Source organism: Schistocerca piceifrons, chromosome 3 (genome assembly GCF_021461385.2).
Source record: "Schistocerca piceifrons isolate TAMUIC-IGC-003096 chromosome 3, iqSchPice1.1, whole genome shotgun sequence".
In the NCBI taxonomy this organism is placed as follows: domain Eukaryota; kingdom Metazoa; phylum Arthropoda; class Insecta; order Orthoptera; family Acrididae; genus Schistocerca; species Schistocerca piceifrons.
The window spans coordinates 499,605,104-499,629,078 of record NC_060140.1 but is presented as its reverse complement, the minus strand read 5'-3'; the positions used below and the strand labels follow the sequence as shown (position 1 = coordinate 499,629,078).

At 42.4% G+C, this 23,975-nt stretch overlaps 1 protein-coding gene across 1 annotated transcript in view; it reads right to left on the bottom strand.

The window, feature by feature from the left end:
• Positions 1–718: 718 nt before the first annotated feature.
• Positions 719–23,975, bottom strand: part of LOC124789997 (sodium channel protein Nach-like) — a 116,734-nt gene continuing 93,477 nt past the window's right edge. Inside the window, exons 7-9 of the mRNA XM_047257540.1 lie at positions 11,646–11,817; positions 11,416–11,522; positions 719–978 (exon numbers count right to left, since the gene is read on the bottom strand). Of these exons, the coding sequence (XP_047113496.1) occupies positions 770–978; positions 11,416–11,522; positions 11,646–11,817 (488 nt within the window). The 3' untranslated portion in view covers positions 719–769. The remainder of the gene's footprint in view (positions 979–11,415; positions 11,523–11,645; positions 11,818–23,975) is intronic.

Sequence of the window (23,975 nt, the reverse complement as noted above, 5' to 3'; positions counted from 1 at the left end):
CATTTTAGTTTTATCTGTTATTACTTTTATGTTGTAATTTCATGTAATGACACATTCCGTGACCTTGGAGATTTGCTTCTCAATTTGGTCCTACGGAACTTGACATGTAAATAAATATAAAATAAATTGTATGAACTTTTGGTTGAGGATGTCTAGCTGTGTGTTCCTCAATTACCATGGCATTTGCTACTGAGAGACTAAATATTTTCAGACAGAATGTTGTTTGTCATCCAGTGACAGGTCATTCAGATTCTTTGTTTCTTTAAAATGCACATGATACCTTTCATTGAGATTAATTTGAAAAGTCATGTAGAATAACTCCTGGGTGTTCTCATTTTGTAGGTGTATATATAAATAGGGAAAATACAGTATTTCTGACCCTCATTTGTTTCTGTTGTTGGACTCTTTTAAGTTGTCAAATGATTGAAGGAGTATGGGAGAAAGGGTTGCTGAGAAATAATTATTGGGTTACAAAATATGAAGGTACACTCATTTCTTGGAATAATGTGGTGGTGAGAAGACAGAAGAAAAACAAGTATGGCAAAGTGCTTCAAATATCACTACTGTATCTTGCATCCAGTAAAATATTGCATTTCTTTTAACATCTGGAACGCATATTATTATATGTCTGTCATGATCTAGATGTTTAAATCAATGAAAAGATTAAACTCTAAAATTGTTTATTTTTACATACTTTATCAATATTAATTCACATTCTTGTACTTAAAACTAAGATATTTCTAAAAATTTGGTCAGTAGTAGGCAGCACTCAAGAAAGTGATGTAATCTGCGTGGTACGCTGGTTCTGTTTGTGATGTTTATATGTAAGGCACTTTTCAGCTGCTTGTGTTGGCTTCTTGTTAGATTTGCGTTGCGAAGTTAAATGAAAGAAAATGCGCAGTGTGAAAAAGTAAACTATCTCAAAACCATTAATCAGGCTAAATCCCAGCATAAGGCCAAGTATTCCACCCACAGTAGCTGTTGGGAAAAAGATAATACAGGGACATGAGATCAGTGGTAATTCTTCTTTGTTTAATATAAGCACACTTTAAAATACAAGATGATAAATTAAATGAGAGAATTGTTGCAAATAATATCATTAAAGATGCAGCAATGAAATTTCCTTACAAACTGTTGAGACTTGCAAAATCTGCAATATAATGAATATGGTACACAGTGGCAGTTATGTTCATGACAAGTAAGAAATCTGGTTTTGGGCCTCTGTCTACTGCAAATTTCCACTTGTCATTACAAAATTACTCATTATGACAAATAAGGCTCCAACTACATACTTCTCAAGAAGATTTTTGCTTAACCCTCACTTGCTTGTGCTATGCATGTTTTGTACAACTTCCATAACCTTTCCTTCATGTCCAAAGACGTTTTTTTTCCATGTTTAGTGAACTTTTTATTTTATTTAGTTATCATATTTTTTTGTTGGTAACCTTTTACCTGTCCCCAGTCATCCTTTTTGTTTATTCATCATGCTTTTCTCAGCATTTAGTGATCTATTTTTCTTTGGTTATCTCTCTTATTGCTTTGCAATCCACTTTCTTTAGACAGCAATCCATGTCATGGTTAGTCTTCTCTCTTTATTCTGCAATAATTTTTTCCTCATTTATCAACGAATTTTCCTTTTTTGGCACACTTTTTCTGCATTTAGCAACAATCTCCCATTTCTTTTCAGTTGTATTTGCATTTCAATAATATTTTCAGTACATTTAGACTTTCTCTCTTGTTACAATTATACTGTCCTTCTACTGAACATCCACGTAATTAGGTCAGAGCAGGGTAGAAGATGTTGAATCGAACAAAATTCTCAAGTTAACCATGGGTCAGAAATACACAGTCCTGGAGTGACGGCTTGAAAATAACTATTGAGCATATCTAGTAGTGTGATTTTGCCCAATTAAGCTGCTACTTTGTTGTGCTTTGATGGATTTGCTTCACTGCACTTGTTGCCATGTGCTGTACTGGGTTGTCATCATCATGAAAATGTACACAAACTAGCTATTTGATAACCACATTTTTTTTAACAGAGCTGTGGGTGTAAGAAGATGGCAAGCTGAACATTTCTCAAACATAAAACTATCAGCAGCCAATACCTCTAGGCCTGTGGATGACTGCTTGAGGGAAAGAGATGTGTTTGACCCAAGAAAGTCAATACAGGATAGCAAAGAACAGTGAGGACTCTAGAACTGGATGAAGATGTATCCCACCATTCATCCAGAATCAGAGTAACAGCTCACAAAGTCTGTGTTACTCTTTGGCTTGTTTGGAATCAAACAAAGGAAAATGCTTTACATCCTTACTGTGCACAAAGGATCATACCTTTGGAAGTAGAATGTCATCCTAGACAAGCAAATTTTTGTGTCTGGACATTAAGGCACTGACAGCACCAGTGTCCCAACAATGTGAATTTTTCCTACTTCATCTTGTTTATGTATGAAGCTATTTTTACTAGTGAATCAGTATTTAATGTCAACAACCATCACTGGGGAAGGGGGAGGAGGGTGGGGTATGAAAGTTTCGTTACATTTTAGAACATGGTGACCTTGATTGGTTTCCATCGAATGTATGGACAGAAACTATCAGTGACAACTTGCTTGGACCTCTCCAGTGAAATAGGACACAATAATTTACAATTTCTGCAAACGAAATTGTCCAAGTTGTTGGGAATCATTCCTCTCCACATGCATCCAAGGATGTAATTCCAGTAGGCTGCCGCAATCCCGCATTCCACTCCGACAATTGGTCATCAGTTGAATTAAGTGTTTGGATGCAGTTTGCCTAGTTTTGACTCTTCAGTTAAAATCATTATCTTTGGATAATTTAATTAGTAACTGCAGTCCTTAAATACAAGCTTGAGCAAGTTAGTTTAAAAGCACACACCTCTGCGCATTTGTCATTGATTGGCTATGGTGCATTTCCAGCCTATGGTTATATGGCAAATTTTGCTTAATTTGATGTCTTCTTCCCTGTATTGACCTTATTATCAGGTTGTCTTGTTGTTAGTTGAATAGAGTGCAGTGCCTCTCAAATTGTGAACAGAACAATGCAACTGAAGTACACTGCTCTCTATATCAACATGCTTCAAAGCACTATATCAGGCATGGACAATATATGCTGTGTCACTTTATGGTAACTAGATTTTTCATCAGGGGAATTTCCAACTGAATTGGCTTACACCACATTGGTGTCATCATAATAGGACTCAAAAGATTTAAAACCTGTATTGCATTGGTCACTCATGCTCAACAACACCAGCTGATGACTACTCTCAACAAATTAGTGCTCTTAACTACTCTGAGTAGAAGGCAACAAATTTTGTGCTTGGTTTCTGTGTCAAAATTAATGGCATCCAGTCATCTCTATATGATCAAATCGACTTCTAGGTGGCCATTATGAACACCAGAAAAAACATCCAGTGCCATGGTGCTTGAAGATATTGAGCAAGGGAACACCTGAAATGGAACCCAGATCATTGACATCAGGTTCTCTTCACAAATGATTGAGTGATTTGTATGATACCTGAAATCATCATGGAAATGAGGGGAACTAGCTAGGTACCCTCACAACATCTCAGGCATTAAGTCCCAAGAGTTAAACAGGGAGGTGCCCCAATCATGTTTTAGCCTGGCATCATGTATGGATATCGTATTCCAGGAGGCAGAAATCAACCAAATGGAATAGCCTGTGCTGTGTTTGAAATGAACCCAGTTGAGTGTGCTTGGGATTAGTTGAAGCTTGTAGTGTGTCATTCCAGAAACCTTCCTTACCTACGGGATGACAAGGGAGAGCTGACATCAAAGGAAGGGGTAGCCTTGAGTATCAGTGTCTCAAGCACCTTCTAGATGGCATGCCAAAAAGGATTCAAGAATGTTACTGTGCACGAGGTAGAGCTACACGTTATGAATGTTACACAGCAGCAAATTTTTATCTTACAGATGGACAACGATATCTACTTTCAAACAAACTGCCTTCATTTTGGATTTGATTTTGCTTTTATTTCATATAAAGTTACTTTATAGTTTCATAGAAAAATCCAGGATGGAAAGAAACTATATTCTGAGAAGGAAAGTGGCTACTCACCATATAGCAGAGATCCTGAGTTGTAGATAGGCACAACAAAGAGACTCTCACAATTACAGGTTTCGGCCGTTAAGATCTTTGTCAACAATAGACAGACATACATGCATGTGCACGCACACACGCACACACACACACACACACACACACACACACACACACACACATATGCACAAGCGAGCGATGGCGTGCGCGCAAATGTAACTCACACTCATGATTGCAGTCTCAGGCAACTGAAACCACACTGTGAGCAGCAGCACCAGTGCATGATGGGAGTGGTGACTAGATGGGAGTAAGGAGGAGGCTGGAGTGAGGAGGGGAAGGTATAGTATGGGAGGTGGGGGGGGGGGGGGGATGGCGGACAGTGAAGTGCTACAGGTTACACTGAAGACAGGGGAGAGGTGGGGAGGGGGCGGGGGTAGTAGCAGAAAAGGACAGACATGAAAAGACTGGGTATGGTAATAGAATGACAGCTGTTTAGTGCTGGAATGGGAACAGGAAATGGGCTGGGTGGGTGAGGACAGTGACTAATGAAGATTGAGGCCAGGAGGGTTACGGGAATGTAGGATGTATTGCAGGGAAAGTTCCCACCTGCACAGTTCAGAGAAGCAGGTGTTGGTGGGAAGGATCCATATGGCACAGGCTGTGAAGCAGTCAATGAAATGAAGGATATCATGTTTGGCAGCGTGTTCAGTGACAAGGTGGTCCTCTTGTTTCTTGGCCACAGTTAGTTGGTGGCCATTCATGAGGACAGACAGCTTTTTGCTTGTCATGCCTACATAGGATGCAGCACAGCAGTTGCAGCTTAGCTTGTAGATCACATGACTGGGTTCACAGGTAGCCCTGCCTTTGAAGGGATACTAACCACCAGAAATACCTCCTCTTTGACAGCTGCCACCCATGGTCATCACATCAGCAGTGACAAGCAGTCTCTCTCGAAATCTACCGAGGGTCTCACTGATCGTAATTATGCTCCCAACCTTTTACAAAAACAAATCTCCCATGCCCTATCTTTCCAATCTCCCACTGCTGCAGCCACAGAGGAGCATTCCCCTCATAACTCAGTACCACCCAGGACTGGAGCAACTGAATTACATTCTCCACCAGGGTTTCGATTACCTCTCGTCATGCCCTGAAATGAAAAATGTCCTGCCCACTATCCTTCCTACCCCTCCCTCAGTGGTATTGCACCGTCCACCAAACCTACACAATATACTTACACAACCCCTGCTCCGAATCCCTTACCTCATGGTCATACCACTGTAATAGATCTAGCTGCATGACCTGTCCTATACATCCTCCCTCCACCACCTAATACTCCAGTCTGGTCACAACGTCACCTACCCTATCAAAGCTGGGGCTACCTGTGATACCAGTGATGTGGTCTACAAGCTAAGCTGCAAACACTGTGCTGCATTCTATGTAGGCATGACAACCAACAATCTGTCTGCTCACTTGAACGGCCACCAACAAACTGTGGCCATGAAACAAGTGGACCACCCTGTTGCTGAACACGCAGCCAAACTCTGTGTGTGTGTGTGTGTGTGTGTGTGTGTGTCTGCAACTCAATATCTCCGCTGTATCGTGAGTAGCAACTTCCCTTCTCATAATATTGTTTTAGTTTCACAGGTGATATTGCTTCATTCTCTGCTCCCACTGAATCAAGCCAATGTATTTTTGCAGATATAAAGCTGATGCAATATGTTTTTGAGCAGTTACTTTAATTTTACATCACATAAATAAAATATGTGGACCCCAATGAGTAAGTCAAACATGTACACTGTAAAATGACCTTTGTTACCCATTGTTAAAGCTATCAGTGGCTCGTGAGGAGTTCAATACACAGCACTAAAAATGTTTTATATTTGCCCAATAACATAAAATGTCTGACTGGTAGCAAAGAAAGTTTTGAATCCAATTTAAAATCATTTCTCTTGGATAGCTCCTTCTATTCTACTAAAGAATTTCTACTTAAAAACTGGTAGCCAGTAAAATTATATATATATGGCTGAAAGCAAGAGGAAACTACAGACATAACTTTTCCCAAGAGCATACAGGTCTACTACCTGGTTAAATGATGATGGCATCCTCTTGGGTAAAACATTCCGGAGGTATAATAGTCCCCTATTCAGATCACGGGGCAGGGGCCAGTCAGCAGGATGTCATTATGAGGAGAAACAAAACTGGCATTCTATGGATCAGTGTGTGGATGTCAGATGCCTTAATTGGGCAGGTATACCATGTGATCAAAAGTATACAGACACCCCCAAACACACACGTTTTCTGTATTAGGTGCATTGTGCTGCCATCTATTGCCAGGTACTCCATATCAGCAATCTCAGTAGTCATTAGACATTGTGAGAGAGCAGAATGGGGTGCTCTGCAGAACTCATGGACTTCAAACATGGTCAGGTGAGTGGGTGTCATACGTCTGTATGTGAGATTTCCACACTCCTAAACATCCCTAGGTCCACTGTTCCCAATGTGATAGTGAAGTGGAAACATGATGGGACATATACAGCACAAAAGCATACAGGCTGACCTAGTTTGTTGACTGACAGAGACTGCCGGCAGTTGAAGAGGGTTGTAATGTGTAATAGGCAGACATCTGTTCAGATCATCACACAGGAATTACAAACTGCATCCGGATCCACTGCAAGTACTATGACAGTTAGGCAGGAGGTGAGAAAACTTGGATTTCATGGTCGAGTGGCTGTTCATAAACCACACATCAAGCCGGTAAATGCCAAACGATGCCTTGCTTGCTGTAAGGAGTATAAACATTGGACAATTGAACAATGGAAAAACGTTGTACGGGGTGACGAATACGATACACAATGTGGCAATCTGACGGCAGGATGTGGGTCTGGAAAATGCCCGGTGAACGTCATCTGCCGGTGTGTTTAGTGGCAACAGTGAAATTCAGAGGCAGTGGTGTCATGGTGTGGTCATGTTTCTCACGGAAGGGACTTGCACCCATTGTTGTTTTGCGTGGCACTATCAGAGCACAGGCCTGCATTGATGTTTTAAGCACCTTCTTGCTTCCCACTGTTGGAGAGCATTTCGGGGATGGTGATTGCATCTTTCAACATGATTGAGTACCTGTTCATACTACATGGCCTATGGCGGAGTGGTTACACAACAATAACATCCCTGTAATGGACTGGCCTGCACAGAGTCCTGGGATGTTTTGGAATACCGACTTCATGCCAGGCCTCACTGACCAATATCAATATCTCTCCTCAGTGCAGCACTCTGAAGAATGGGCTGCCATTACCCAAGACACCTTCCAGCACCTGATAGACAGTATGCCTGAGAGAGTGGAAGCTGTCATCAAGGCTAAGGGTGGGCCAACACCATATTGAATTCCAGCGTTACCGATGGAGATTGCCACGAACTTGTAAGTCATTGCCAGCTCGGTGCCCGGATACTTTTGATCACGTAGTGTAGGTCAGAAAATTTAAAAAGGAAAAAGGAAATGAGCATATGGTGTTAGTGGCCAGGAGATCCCAGGTGGGAAGTTCACCGCCAAGGGCAAGTCTTATTGAGTGTGACGCCACATTGGGCGACTTGCACATCGACACTGGGGGTGAAATGATGATGAGGACAGCACAACACCCAGTCCCTGAGGGGAGAAAATCTCCCACCCCAGCCAGGAATCAAACCCGGGCCCCTGCGGGTGGTAATCCAATGCGCAGACCATTCAGCTAATGTGGGGACATTTAAAAAGGAGATGGATAGCTTAAAATTAGATATACTGGGAATTAGTGAAGTTTGGTGGCAGGAGGAGCAGGACTTCTGGTCAGGTGAAAATGGCTCTGAGCACTATGGGACTTAACATCTGAGGTCATCAGTCCCTTAGAACTCAGAACTACTTAAACCTAAGGACATCACACACATCCAAGCCCAAGACAGGAGTCAAACCTGCGACTGTAGCGGTCGGGTTCCAGACTGAAGCGCCTAGAACCACTCGGCCACAACGGCCAGCTCTGGTCAGGTGAATACAGGATTATAAATACGAAATCAAATAGGGGCAATGCAGCATGAGGTTTAATAATGAATAAGAAAATAGGAAAACAGGTAAGCTGCTATGAACAGCATAGTGAATGCATTATTGTAGAGAAGATAGACATGAAGCCCACACCCACAGCAGTAGTACAGTTTATATGCCAACTAGCTCTGCAGATAATGAAAAGATTGAAGAAATGTATGATTAGATAAAAGAAATTATTCAGATAGTTAATGGAGATGAAAATTTAATAGTCATAGGGGACTGGAATTGCATTATAGGAAAAGAAAGAGAAGGAAAAATTGTAGATGAGTATGGAGTGCGGAAATTAATGTAAGAGGAAGCCACTTGGTAGAATTTTGCACAGAGCATAATTTAATCATCACTAATACTTGATTTAACAATTATGAAAGAAGGATTTATGTGTGCAAGAGATCTTGGAACCAGATATTTCCAGGAGCAGATGTAGACTCTGACCAACTTATTGGCTATGACCTGTGGATTAAAACTGAAGAAATTTCAAAAATGTAGGAAACTAAAGAGATGGGACCTGGATAAACTGAAAGAACCAGAGGCTGTAGACAGTTTCAGAAAGAGGATTAGGGAACCATTGAGAAGAACAGAGGATCAAATACATAGAAAGGACTAGTGGAAATCCCTGGATAACACAAGAGATATTGAATTTAACTGATGAAAGGAGAAAATATAAAAATGTAGTAAATGAAACAGGTGAAAGGGAGTATAAATGAGATTGGCAGGAAGTGCAAAATGGCTAAGCAGGAATGACTAGAGGGCAAATGTAAAGATTTAGCAGCATATTTCACTAGGCGAAGGGCAGATACCGCCTACAGGAAAATTAAAGAGGTCTTAGAAGAAAAGAGAAGCATCTGTATGAATATCAAGATGGAAAACGAGTCTTAAGCAAATAACAGAAAACTGAATGGGGTTGGAGTATGTAGAGGGTCTATACAAGGAACATGTACTTGGAGACAATGTTATAGAAATAGAAGAGGATGTAGATGTAGATGTAGATGAAGATGAGATGGGGGATACAATATTGCAAGAAGAATTTGACAGAGCACTGAAAGACCTAAATTGAATTAAGGCCCCAGGAGTTAGGCCCCGTTAGAACTACTGATAGATTTGAGAGAGCCAGCCATGACAAAACTCTTCCATCTGGTGTGTAAGATGTATGAGACAGGTGAAATACCATCAGACTTCAAGAAGAATATAATAATTCCAACACCAAAAAAAGCAGGTGGCAACAGTGGTGAATATTATTGAACTATCAGTTTAACAAGTCATGGTTGCAACATACTAATACAAATTCTTTGTGGAAGAACGGAGAAACTGACAGAAGCCGACCTTGGGGAAGACCAGTTTGGATTGTGAGAAATGTAGCAATGCGTGAGGCAATACTGACCCTATGACTTCCCTTAGAAGATAGGTTAAGAAAAGGCAAACCTATGTTTACAGCTTTTGACAATGTTGAATGGAATACACTCTTTCAAAGTCTAAAGACGGCGGGAGTAAAATACAGGGAGCAAAAGGCTATCTACAATTTGTACAGGAACCAGATGGCAGTTATAAGAGTCGAGGGACATGAAAGGGAAGCGTTGGTTGGGAAGGGAGTAAGACAGGGTTGTAGCCTCTCCCCGATGTTATTCAATCTGTAAATTGAGCAAGCAGTAAAGGAAACAAAAGAAAAATTCGGAGTAGGTATTAAAATCCATGGAGAAGAAATAAAAACTTCGAGGTTCGCCGATGACATTGTAATTCTGCCAGAGACAGCAAAGGACTTGGAAGAGCAGTTGAATGGAATGGACAGAAACCAGATGGCAGTTATATGTGTCAAAGTGTATGGTGGGGATGCAGTGGGTGAAAATGGATTGGGACAAGTTGTAGCTTATCCCTAGTGTTATTCAACCGACACATTTTGCAAGCAATAAAGGAAACAAAAGAAAAATTTGGATTAGGAATTAAAGTTCATGGAGAAAAAATAAAAACTTTGAGGTTTGTTGATGACATTGTAATTCTGTCAGAGACAGATGACATTGTAATTCTGTCAGAGACAGCAAAGAATTCGGAAGAGCAGTTGAGCAGAATTGGCAGTGTCTAGAAAGAAGGATGTAAGATGAACATTGAGAAAAGAAAAATGAGGATAATGGAATGTAGTAAAATTAAATCAGGCAATGCTGTAGAAATTAGAATAATAAATGAGACACTTAAAGTAGTAGATTAGAAGATGAGTTCCACTATTTAGTCAGCAAAATAACTGATGATGGGCAAAATAGAGAGAATATAAAATTTAGACTGGCAATGGAAAGAAAAACATTTCTAAAGAAGTGAAGTTTGTTAATTCTAAGTACAGATTTAAGTGTTAGGAAGTCCTTCCTGAAAGCATTTGTGTGGAGTTAGTCATATATGGAAGTGAAACATGGATGATTAACACTTTACATCAGAAGAGAATATAAGCTTTTGAAATGTGGTGCTACAGAAGAATGCTGAAGATCAGCTGGGTACATTATGTAACTAATGAGGAGGTACTGAAGAGAACTGGGGAGCAAAAAAAGATTTTGGCACAGCGTAACTAGAAGAGATGAGTTGGTAGGACTCATTCTGAGACGTCAAGGGATCACCAATTTAGTACTGGAGGAAAGTGAGGGGGGGGGGGGGGGGGTGGTAAGAATCACAGGTGCACGTGTGTGTGTGTGTGTGTGTGTGTGTGTGTGTATGTGTGTGTGTGTGTGTTTCCACACCACTTTGATAAAAATGAAATGTGTAACTAACTAACTTCACTTTCTTTCTTGAAATTTTTCCTCTTTATTTTTAATTTCACACATAAAAATAAACTGAAATCTACAACCAGTGACATATTATTAAGCAGTCAAATTTTATTCACATTGATTGGCATTTATCAAGGTTTAATTTCTCATCTTAAAGTACTTTTAGTTTCTGACATGATGAGTTGCTATCCACCTGAGTGACATTATTGTGATGCTATAGCAATGTTTATCATCTGTAAATTAAACCTGACACACATTAATCGGACTACATTCAACCCATACTTAGATTTGTGGCTGATTGTGATGTCAGCTTCATTTTATTTTCTTGTTTTACATAGGCTCAACCAATTCAGACTCAAAATGCTTGTTTCCAGTGGGCTACATCTAATTCCTATTAATTTTGCTTTTCCAAGTCTAAATTTTTACAGTCTTTAACCTTTTTAGTATTTATTTCAGTATATCTAATTTTTTGTGCCACACAGTAATGTTTTTCACTCTTCATTTAATTAAGTGACAGATTTGCCAACTTACCCACAAAAGCCTGCCATTCAAGGAAGATATCTGTTCGATATTCATTAATTGTAAGATCTATGAAGAATATGTGGATGACACTGTGCCTTTCAGGACTCAAATTTCCACTGTAAAGTAAAAATGCTGGTAAACACTACAGTGAGTCGTGATATATGAAATAATGTAAAAAATTAAATACTAGAAACATCAAAACAGTATAAAAAGAGCTGTACTTCTCTGAAAGAGCTTACAGGAGTAAATTTGAAGAAAGTAAACTGTTTGTTGAAATAGTATTGGCTGTGGTCTCAACAGTATAAATGAGACTTGAGCAATCTGGCAAACAGTTGCATGGTTTATCATTATATTCAATGTCATATTTTATTGTTTTGTCATATTTTCCCCTGTGAATGGCTTGAAGTACCTCTGAAACAAATACAATACAATGAAAATCATTATAAATGTGGAAGCAAGTGAAAACATAATTTTATTGTAGCAGAAATGAAGATAGCACTAAAAATAGTAATTGAAAGTACAAGGCAGAATGACCATAAGTATAGAAAGGACAAAATGCTACTCACTTAGCAATTCAAGTTTGCTAAGTTAGTTTATGGTCAGTCTGTAGCAGTTCTTCTTCTTCTTTTGTGGAAGTTGAGAATGTCTCTACAGTCAAATGTATTATTGTGGTTCATGCACAATGTTTCAGTAATATTTGAAAACATTAAAAGCATACTAAAGTTTACTCAGATAAAATACAGAATCTGTTGAGATGCAATGTAACAACATAATTCTTAAAGTCCAAATCACATAGTGCCATAGAATAGAACATGTGTAACAAATGCATCAGTGTCAGCAGTATATATAAGGATGTAATATTTGGTGCACCACAGGGAAACATGACTGGACTGCTCACGTTGTCAATACATAAAAACACACTTGTTAAGTGAGCAGGAATTTGAGATTGTTTGTCACCACTTCTGCTGTGCATGAAAAAGTATTAAGACTGCCAGGTAATTTAGAATACTACAATAAAATCTAGTTACATGCAGGATTAAAAGAGGGTGCTACACCAGTACTGAGAATCTCTCTGATTTTTGTGAAAAATGTTACATCAGTGAGTTATTTGCACACCAAAAAATGTGTTGCAAAGACAATGTCCATGAGGGAATAAGGAATAGTTGTAGGTAAACGACTAGAATTCTCTTGGATACAGATTTATCCACACTTAGCTTCTACACAGATACAAGTCCGGAGGCTAACTGCCGTCAGCGTCCAACATCCTGCCCAAAGCCCTCTCCTCAAAGATAGCACACTTACCCACTGAACAAATATCGATATTTATGGCACTCTACGCCACATAGCCCCCCCCCCCCCCCCCCACAGTATGGAGTACGTCCCTGTGAATGGGGTGGGTGAGAAGTTAGGAAGGTAACGTACAGTTCTTCTGCGTCAGGCAGAAGTGGTCGACTTGTAGGAGACCGGGGGGTGAAACCCGGTACGTTGACAGCGAAGTCAGCAAGCGACGCCAGCGGCTGAAGACGACGTCCCGTCCTGGAGTGGAGGTGTAGCACTTTGTCAGCAGGCAGGCGGAGAATCACCTTGCCAGAAGACCTAACAAAGGCACACAAATTGCCACACACAGCACTTCTGCTCAATTTAAAGCAGCGCACCACATGAGATTCTGCACTTCCTCCCTCAACATTGTCACACTCGAGTACCACACACACCGTATAGCCATCTACGACAACACATAATTTATGTATGCCATCAGGGTGTACATGTGTTGTGAATTCTTGGGTGGCACCTGTACGAGCAATGGTAGGGAGGCAAGGAGGTGTGGGAAAGCCATGGCAGGGGGAAGCATCTGCTAAGAGGGGGGTGGCAGGTGCACTGGACTGCGCAGGAGATGACCTCGGGCGATCAGCTGACAGACAAGGGAGCGTGACCGAAGGCAACGAGGAGCCAGAGTGGATTGAACGGCGTGACAAAGAGTTGTCACACGAAGATGGTAACACAATGGTAGAGTCCGAGTGGTTGGCAATTCGACTGCAAGGGCTGTGAGGAGTGAAGCCCCGAAAAGATTGGCCACTCGAATTAGATGAACGCGGAGAAGGAGCAGTGCTCGGCAGAGAAGCACGCTGTGGAGAACCTATACCTGAATGCATGGTATGGGAAGATGGATGGCCACTCGAAGCAGGAGTGGGAGAAATAGGGGCAGAACCAGGGAGGTTCGCCTGAGGCTCAATGAAAGCTGGTTTCACTCGGTTGAGTGAGACTGTGGTTACAGTGTCTTTTATGAGGAGATCCATGTTATTCTCAGAGCATTTGATGACCTTGTAAGGACCTGTGTAGGACGACTGAAGCGGGGCTTTGATTGAGTCGTCTCTGAGAAACACATACTCACAAGAGTCTAGCGTGCGCGGTACGTACACGCGCAGAGGTGTATGAGCAGCCGGAGGTGGCGGCTGAATTTTGCTGCAGTGCAAGTGCACCCGCTCAAGACGTGAAGGGAGTTCAGAGGGCCGTGGAAGTGGGGTGGGAGTGACTAATTCTCCAGGCAAAACCTGAGGTTGGCCATACACAAACTCGGCTACGGAACCCTTGAGGTCTTCCTTGAAAGTCGCACGAAGGCCAAGAAGCACGAAGGGCAGTGCCTCTGTCCATAGTGAGTCATGGCAACGCAGGGCAGACTTTAAGGTGCGATGCCATCGCTCGACAAGCCCATTGCTTTGGGGGTGGTATGCAGAAGTATGAATTTTGACAATACCACACATTTTAAATAAGTCAGAGAAAACTGAAGACTCGAATTGTCGCCCCTGGTCAGTGGTGAGGTAAACAGGTGAGCCAAATCTAGAGATCCACGAATCTAAGAATGCTCGACTTACTGTCTCAGAGGTAATGTTCGGAATAGGCACAGCCTCAGCCCACCGAGTCATCCTGTTAATAGCTGTAAACAAGTAACGGAAACCCTCGGAGGGGGGCAAAGGGCCTACGAGGTCGACATGAACATGGTGAAACCGGCCTGGCGATCGGGCAAAACAGCCAAGGGGTGGGGAAGTGTGCCTGGAAACTTTGTTCTGTTGACACAACATGCATGCCCTGGCCCAAGACTGACAGTCGCGGCGCATGTCTCTCCAGACAAACCGTTCAGCTACCAGACGAGTGGAAGCTTTGACACCGGGGTGTGCTAATGTGTACTTTGTCAAAGACCTGGCGTTGAAGGGGCTTAGGAATGAATGGCCGCAATGTACCAGTCGATTCATCACACCACGCTAAGTCAGATATGCCAGGGAAAGTAGAGCGTACTGGTTGGAGAGAGGAGCTGTGGTCCGAAATTAACTGCATGGTATCGAGGTTTGCCGATTGCAACCGAGGTAGGTCCGTTAAGTCAATTAAGGTTGTGACAGCACCAACACACGAGAGAAAATCAGCAACCACATTGTCCGCTCCTCGGATGTAGTGAATGTCATTTGTAAATAGCAAGATGTAATCGATGTGACGAAAGCGTCATGGGGGCGGATCAGCCACAGGATTTTATATGGCAGGAACCAACGGCTTGTGATCGGTGAGCACATAGAAATCTCGTCCCTCAACATCAGTTCTGAAGTGTCTTAGGGCCTCGTAAACTGCAAGTAATTCTCTGTCGAATGCTGAGTATTTCTTCTGCGCGTTGTTTAGCTTTTTTGAGAAAAACTGCAGGGGGTGTCGTAACATTGTTGTATGTCTGACCCAGTACTGTGCCGATAGCATTGTCACTAGCATCAGTAGTGATAAACATTGTGGCGTGTGCACGTGGGTGAGCAATAGTGACAGCGGAGGCCAACAGCTGTTTGAGTTAGTTAATTGCCTTGTCCATGTCTGGTGTCCATGGGACCCGGCAGGTGCCAGAAGTTTGTGGACCAGCGAGAGCATCTGTGAGAGGAGCCTGCACCGCAGAAGCGGCTGGCAGATGTTTTTGGTAATAATTAACTGTTCCGATGCACCTGCGTAATTCCCTATAGGTCTGAGGGCGTAGCATCTCGAGAACAGGCTTGATCTTGTCCTGCGGTGGTGTCAGACCGTCCGATTACACAACATAACTTAGGAATGTGACAGATGACTGGTGCAATACCAGCGGCTGCTAAAATATCTGTCACGACTTGAACACGCTCCTCACTCTGTTCCAAAGTAGAAGCAAAAACCAATATGTCGTCCATGTATACGAAACAAAAGTCTAGATGGAATAAAGTTTGATTGATGAAACGCTGCCACGTTTGGGGGTATTTTTCAACCCAAACGGCATAAATTTGTATTGGAATAGCCCGAAGGGAGTGGTTATGGCAGTCTTTTCAATATCCTCCGGAGCCATAAGAATCTGATGAAATGCGTGCTTACAGTCCAAAACAGAGAAGTACTTTGCACCTGCGAGCGCATGATTGAAGTCTGCAATGTGTGGGACTGGATATTTATCAATGATGGTGCGGGCATTTAAACGCCTATAGTCTCCGACCATATGCCATGTACCGTCTTTCTTTTGGTCAAACAGGATAGGACTAGCCCAGCAACCAGAAGAAGGTTCAATTATTCCCTTTTGTAATAGATCATCTAATTGTTCTTTTGCAATTTCCATAAATTCCGGCTTGAGGCGGCGTGGGCGTTGCGATATGGGCCGCCCATCGGTTAGACGTAACCAATGAACTGTGCCATTAGTGACTACTGCAATACGTGGCGCGGCATGACAGTCAGATGTCCGTGAAGCGGAGCAGGCAGTGGTGGACGGGCAAAGCTGTGGCGCTGAGGGCACGGAAGTACAGGTGTGCCAACTGCTCGTAGGCTGCGTAAAGGCTGCACACATGTTAACATGGGCGAGGTTGGTACACTGGCTCTTGGTAGCGGGCCATGCCGCTATGAGCGCTGTAGGCATGAGTGGGCGTGGCCAAACAGCAGCTGGCCGTAGTTCATTGCCACGAGCTTGGGAATTTAATTGTCCATTCGGAACGCAAGGAGCATGAGCACTCGGGCATACACTATCATTACAAAAGCGGGTGCTGACACAGTTTACATAGTTCACAACATTGTCGTTAATGTGTGCGGGCATGGGAATACCAGACTGGCACGGACTGACCTTGTCTGTAGCTGACGAGTCGTCTCCTTGTAGTGCCACGAGGCGTTGTTGTGTGGAGGCCAACTCGTCGTGTATGTTGCGGAGATGCAGCAGCATTTCCGTACGTTCCATCCGCAACTTCGAAGACTTGGCGCACTCCACTAGCCACTTGTTTGTCCAAGATTGAAGCTCCAAGGATAGGTTTACACACTTCTTAGCACAGCACACATGTTTGGTGTTAGCCGAACTGTCACTCGACGGAGTGAAAGGAATAAGTTTGTTAAGGGGGGAGGGGAGGGGGGGGGGGGGGGGGGGAAACACAGTATTTTGCACAAAATCTAGTGACAACTGATAGTGCTTGAGGAAGTCAATTCCGAGAATAGGTTCTTCAATTGTTGACACTAGAAACGTCCACTACAGCTTGCACTCAGGCGAAAGTTTCACTGTATACAAAGTGGAACCCGAACACTGTAGGGTAGACAAGTTCACTGCACGAAGTACCATTTTGTGTGGTTGCACTTTATTGGTTGCTAGGCGAACCGGCTGAGATGCAACGGACGCTCGAACGGTGTGAGGATCGTAGTCAAAATGTGCATTCTCATTGACATGGTAGCTCGGAGAGAAGCCACAAGTACTTAAGTACGCCGGTGAATGTCCATTATGCACACAGTATTCACTCGACCGTGAGTGGTGGGGCTGGTTGTAGATGTCGGAGTAATTACTGTCCAGCACAGAATTGTTGACTTGATTAGAAGCAACACAAGGATCCTACACACGTCCACTAGGATGCACACTCGATGTGATATTTGCCGTTTGGTGAGCATTGAACACCTGTTGACTAGCCGGTGCGGAAGGATACACATGTGGCAGGAACTGATTCGAGTTTGAATTTACTACTGGATTTTCCAAAGGAGCAAAACCTCGCTCGACACCACGAACTGTATTGAATTGTGCATTCGACACAGGAGTAGGAATGTTCCGACCAACACTCTGTGGAGAACACGTGGGAAGGTCTAGGCTAACAAAGCCAGAGTCCACGACCGTTGGCGGTTGGAAGAAACTGGCGGCACTCGATGAATTCCACTGCATGTTCTGCCTGAAGGATTCCGAAGATTCTTGCGACATGTCCACTATGACGGCAGGAGTGCTGGAGAGATGTTGCTGAAATCCGGGTGGCAGTGAGTGCTGAAAGGCCATTGTCGGGAGCTGAACAAAGGCCCCCGCGATCGCGGAGAAACCCGATGCAGTAGGTGTGTAAATAACCTTCAGGCGGTAACTCGGACGCGTATTACACAAAAAACGGGGTCACCAGTGAGGGAATAAGGAATAGTTGTAGGTAAACAACTAGAATTCTCTCAGAGTCAGATTTATCCACACTTAGCCTCTGGACTTGTATCTGTGCAGAAGCTAACTGCCGTTAGCGTCCAACATCCTGCCCAAAGCCCTCTCCTCAAAGATAGCACACTTACGCACTGAACAAATATCGATATTTATGGCACTCTACGCCACACCCATCTACATACGTTTTATAAAGTGATATAGTATGGGAGACTACAAATGGCAGAGGCTGCAAAGTATCCATTCTAGCTGTGTGCTGGAATCCTGTTCAGCTACCAGGTTGTCAACCTTGATGCTGGCCACAGTTTGGCAATGGCCATTCATTCAGGTGGACAGATGGTTGATAGTCATGTCCACATATAAGATGGTGCAGAAGAAACAGCAGAATTGATATGCGACTGCTTCCATAGGTGACACCCTCTCTCCTAGGATAGAATATGCTTTTAATGATACTGGATTATGGTGTGGCTCATAGAGCAGATTCAGTATCTGGATCTTTCCCTGGCTTGTAACACATGTGGCAAGTGATTGCTCCTTTCCACATTTTTGAGTGTCAGTAATTCAGAGCTGATTCATTCCACACCACACCTTATGTGAGACACATGTCCATCAGTTCCTCATTGCTGCACTCCAGGATAAAGTTAGGGAATTACTGTCTGCTATGTAAAGCATCACTATAATTCTTATATATTTTGTGCATGAGGTGCTCCATGCCTCTTAAGCACTTGGAAAAGAAGAAAATCATCACCATGAAGATGCCTTATTATTTTATTTATTCAATTACTCGTTTTGATAACATTGTCATCCTATTACTAAAACATCTAAATTCAAAAAGGTTACACACATTCCATAAGTGGCAATATCTAAAAACAATTTTGTTTTAAAGTTTCAGATTATCTACAAATATACACTCCTGGAAATTGAAATAAGAACACCGTGAATTCATTGTCCCAGGAAGGGGAAACTTTATTGACACATTCCTGGGGTCAGATACATCACATGATCACACTGACAGAACCACAGGCACATAGACACAGGCAACAGAGCATGCACAATGTCGGAACTAGTACAGTGTATATCTACCTTTCGCAGCAATGCAGGCTGCTATTCTCCCATGGAGACGATCGTAGAGATGCTGGATGTAGTCCTGTGGAATGGCTTGCCATGCCATTTCCACCTGGCGCCTCAGTTGGACCAGCGTTCGTGCTGGACGTGCAGACCGCGTGAGACGACGCTTCATCCAGTCCCAAACATGCTCAATGGGGGACAGATCCGGAGATCTTGCTGGCCAGGGTAGTTGACTTACACCTTCTAGAGCACATTGGGTGGCACGGGATACATGCGGACGTGCATTGTCCTGTTGGAACAGCAAGTTCCCTTGCCGGTCTAGGAATGGTAGAACGATGGGTTCGATGACGGTTTGGATGCACCGTGCACTATTCAGTGTCCCCTCGACGATCACCAGTGGTGTACGGCCAGTGTAGGAGATCGCTCCCCACACCATGATGCCGGGTGTTGCCCCTGTGTGCCTCAGTCGTATGCAGTCCTGATTGTGGCGCTCACCTGCACGGCGCCAAACACGCATACGACCATCATTGGCACCAAGGCAGAAGCGACTCTCATCGCTGAAGACGACACGTCTCCATTCGTCCCTCCATTCACGCCTGTCGCGACACCACTGGAGGCGGGCTGCACGATGTTGGGGCGTGAGCGGAAGACGGCCTAACGGTGTGCGGGACCGTAGCCCAGCTTCATGGAGACGGTTGCGAATGGTCCTCGCCGATACCCCAGGAGCAACAGTGTCCCTAATTTGCTGGGAAGTGGCGGTGCGGTCCCCTACGGCACTGCTTAGGATCCTACGGTCTTGGCGTGCATCCGTGCGTCGCTGCGGTCCGGTCCCAGGTCGACGGGCACGTGCACCTTCCGCCGACCACTGGCGACAACATCGATGTACTGTGGAGACCTCACGCCCCACGTGTTGAGCAATTCGGCGGTACGTCCACCCGGCCTCCCGCATGCTCACTATACGCCCTCGCTCAAAGTCCGTCAACTGCACATACGGTTCACGTCCACGCTGTCGCGGCATGCTACCAGTGTTAAAGACTGCGATGGAGCTCCGTATGCCACGGCAAACTGGCTGACGCTGACGGCGGTGGTGCACAAATGCTGCGCAGCTAGTGCCATTCGACGGCCAACACCGCGGTTCCTGGTGTGTCCGCTGTGCCGTGCGTGTGATCATTGCTTGTACAGCCCTCTCGCAGTGTCCGGAGCAAGTATGGTGGGTCTGACACACCGGTGTCAATGTGTTCTTTTTTCCATTTCCAGGAGTGTAGATACTTACGAAATATTTGTACTGCTTTTGAATCAGGATTTTGAGTTAACGTGTCATCTATGATGATGATATTGATGATGATAAACTAGTTTTTGAATAAATAGTCACTTCGCAGCTTCTCATCAAGTGTGTCTTCTCTTTTCATCTGTTTGTATTTTTATGTACTGGTCATTTGAATGTCTGTAATTGACTACTTATTCCTCTTCAAAAACTCCTCAATGGACAGAAAGAGTTGCTAAGGAAGTACAACTTTATTCTACATTAAGTGAAAACACTTCTGCTGTCTGTCAGACCTTTTATTTTCATGGACAGATTATCAATGAACGTTATGGCAGTGTATTTCACTGCTTCCTGTGTTGAAGTTAGATTCATTAGAAGGAAGTGCAGATGCTTTTCAGTTCTGTGATTGATTTAGGGAATATCTCTATTAATCTGGAGTTGCAATGGCTTAGAGACAACAAATGTCACCAGTGAATAAATGTACAGTGAATCTGTGGTTAATATTCCCAGTTGTTTATACAGATTTCTGCATGAAGTACATGTGTAAATGTTGCACTTAATTCTGATTACCTTATTTTGTGCAGTGAATACTTTCTGCTTAAATTTGGAGTCACCCTGTAATCTATATTACTAATTGACTAATGGTTCATGGTCCCAGTTGTAGGTTGCCTATCCAATGTTTTCCAGAGGCAACAAAAATTGCTTTTTCAATATTTCATATAATTTTTGACCAAATTTAAAATGCTATCATAATATACTCATCAAGATGTATAGTTTTAATAAAGATTTAACACAGTAAGACAAGTATTACATTTAGAAACTGTGTAAAAGTCTTGAGGCATTGTAGCTCATTACGTGCAAATTACTCTGACTAAATTCATCCTATTTGAGAAGGGAAGCATTTAGTGTCTTCCCACAAACTTTAAACATAATTTCAAATCTTAATGAACTTTTCTCTCACATACATGCTTAATGTCAAATATTTAATACATCAACTCATTAGTAAAGTAATCAGGTGTCTGAAACTTTCTTACATGGGAGAAACAGCTATGTACAGATATCAGTGAATAAAAATTGGCAAAATTTATTAATGTAATCAGTTCTGTATTACCAAAGCTGGCAATTTTTCTTATGGCAAATATAGCTGAATCTACACACTTTAGTTGGGCTATTACATGCTGTACCAGTTCAAGTTTTCATTATTATGTACACTTAGGAACTTAAACTTTTCTACCCTGCTTATTATTTTTTGTTGGTACTCTAAAATGATAGGTACAATATTTCTAGAAGAACAAAACTGAATGAGCTATATTTTTCAATGTTCAAATCTATTCAACCTGTAAAAAAAATTAATAACTTAGTGGCATTTTCATATAAATACTTTTTACAAAACATCTGCAAGGGCATGAACAAGAGCTGCCAAGGAACATAGATAATCAACAACTTAATGACATCTAAGAGTAAAGAGCATCTAGGGATATACATTGACTTGCAGCACATAATAAAATATTGGCTTTTTTGCTCTTTACCATATTCCCATCCGCTGCCAAATACTAATGGTACTTTCTCCTGAAATGGCCACAGAATCCAGTTCATATGATGGTTGATGGAGGAGTAGGTAAGTCTGCAAAGTCTGTTGTGAAACCATCAGGCATCTTGTCCAGTTAGTTGTTGCAATGTCAGTGGTGCAGAAAACTGGTTTAATGTGGCAATGGAAATCTGGTGTGGGTTGTTGTTGTTGTTGTTGTTGTTGTTGTGGTCTTCAGTCCTGAGACTGGTTTGATGCAGCTCTCCATGCTACTCTATCCTGTGCAAGCTTCTTCATCTCCCAGTACCTACTGCAACCTACATCCTTCTGAATCTGCTTAGTGTATTGATCTCTTGGTCTCCCTCTACGATTTTTACCCTCCACGCTGCCCTCCAATGCTAAATTTGTGATCCCTTGATGCCTCAAAACATGTCCTACCAACCGATCCCTTCTTCTAGTCAGGTGTGGGTAGCATTGATATAAACCTTAAATGCCACATCTTTCCACTAAAAACTGCTTGGAGTCCATCATATCATGACTGTAGGGGCTCATGCCTAACAGAGACCAGTTTGCATGTCCAAACAACAGAAAAAATGAATGGGTGGTGAATATCATGCTCCCTTTGTGCAAGGTATGAATGTAAGTATTGAACAAAGTTTTACAACTTAATAAAGTGAACAGAGATAATGTTGAAGAATTAATCAGGAACCTGAATTGGTTGGCAATAGCCCAGTTCTGCTGTTGTAGTGTTATAAATCTTCTTGGTGGTAGTGCAAAGACCCAGTAGGACAATAGATTGTGTTTCTGTCCAGCTCTGTGATTTGAGACATCTTAAAGACATTTTTAATTGGCTGTATAAATGCTCAACCAAGCTGTTTGTTGCTAGGTGGCAAGCTTCAGTCAGAATATGCTACATGTCTAACAAAATAAAGTGATATCAATAAAAGTGACTTAGACTGAATGACTTATTTGGTAATACAAAGACATGTTAAAATCCTTGGTGTGTGGGACATATATGCCAAGAGGTTCAACATCATGGCAGGTGATCTTACTATCTTGAGAGATCATGCACAGCTGCACAAAATCATTATATTCTCCATCCATATTTGGTAACACAAAATCTTGCTTAACAAGCATTGGTACAGTCAGGACTCTGAGATACGATGAATCAAGGACCAATGAGATTACTTGTTGACAAAAATTCACTATCACAAAGGTGATGCACTTGATGCGGAAACATTGCAAAACAATTTTATGTTAAATGGGATTGTTGGACACAATAAAGCTGCAAAATGGATGAGTTTGCAAGGAAGTCTTGTTGTTATGTTGCTGAAGCAAAGTGAGCAAGTCCAGTCATATTTGTTTGGAATTGTGTTTATTCAGAAAAGTGTGTCTGCCAACATCCCAGTCCTCTGTCAAAATGGATAATATGAGTCACAAATGATGCTATACAATTGATGTGTAACACTTGTTGTGCCAACGTCTCGAATATCCTCTGACACAAAGCATAGATAAAGTCTACTTATAATGTTTCAAGAACCGGCTTTAAATAATGACTCTAGGAATATACTGTAGCCCTTTATATATTGTTTCAATGGGGATCATGAATACAAGATTAGATTAATTACAGCATGCATGGAGGCATTTAAACAGTCATTCTTCCTGTGTTCCATACGTGAATGGAACAGGAAGAAACCATAACAATTGCTACAATGGGACATACCCTGTGCCATGCACATCATAGTGATTTGGAGAGTATAGATGTAGATGTGAGTAGATTAGCAGCTTGTGATCAATGTAAATTGTTGGCCTTCAAGCTTATATAAGAATTTCTTTATGAAAGCAAAAGCCACATATGACTTGCAGTCATATTTTGACCATCTCTGCAATGAAGGAGACAGTTTTTGGTGGAAGAAAGCCAAGGGATGACATTGTTGCTTTGCCTGTTGCTGGGGTGCACCACTTGTTGCAGTTGTAGGTGTGTCAACCATCAAAGCAAATGGCACTTGCAGAACGGCGTATGCTAAAACTACAACCTCTGTGATAGCACTTGTTAAAGATGTTTTCGTGCTTCACTAGGCCATTACAACTTATTTCCTGGTTCCAATGAAACCTGTAAGAAGTTATTCAGTGGAGTGACACACAAAGTGAGTGTTCGCACATGAAGTAGTAGTTAGCAAGTAGCAAGGCTGAAAAATCATCACAACTCATGAACTGTTGTAGGCTGCGGGTAGCTGGTAATGGCTTCCGCGCTGTCTTTTGGCAGCAAAATTCCGTATACGTTGATGATGTAACACAGGAAT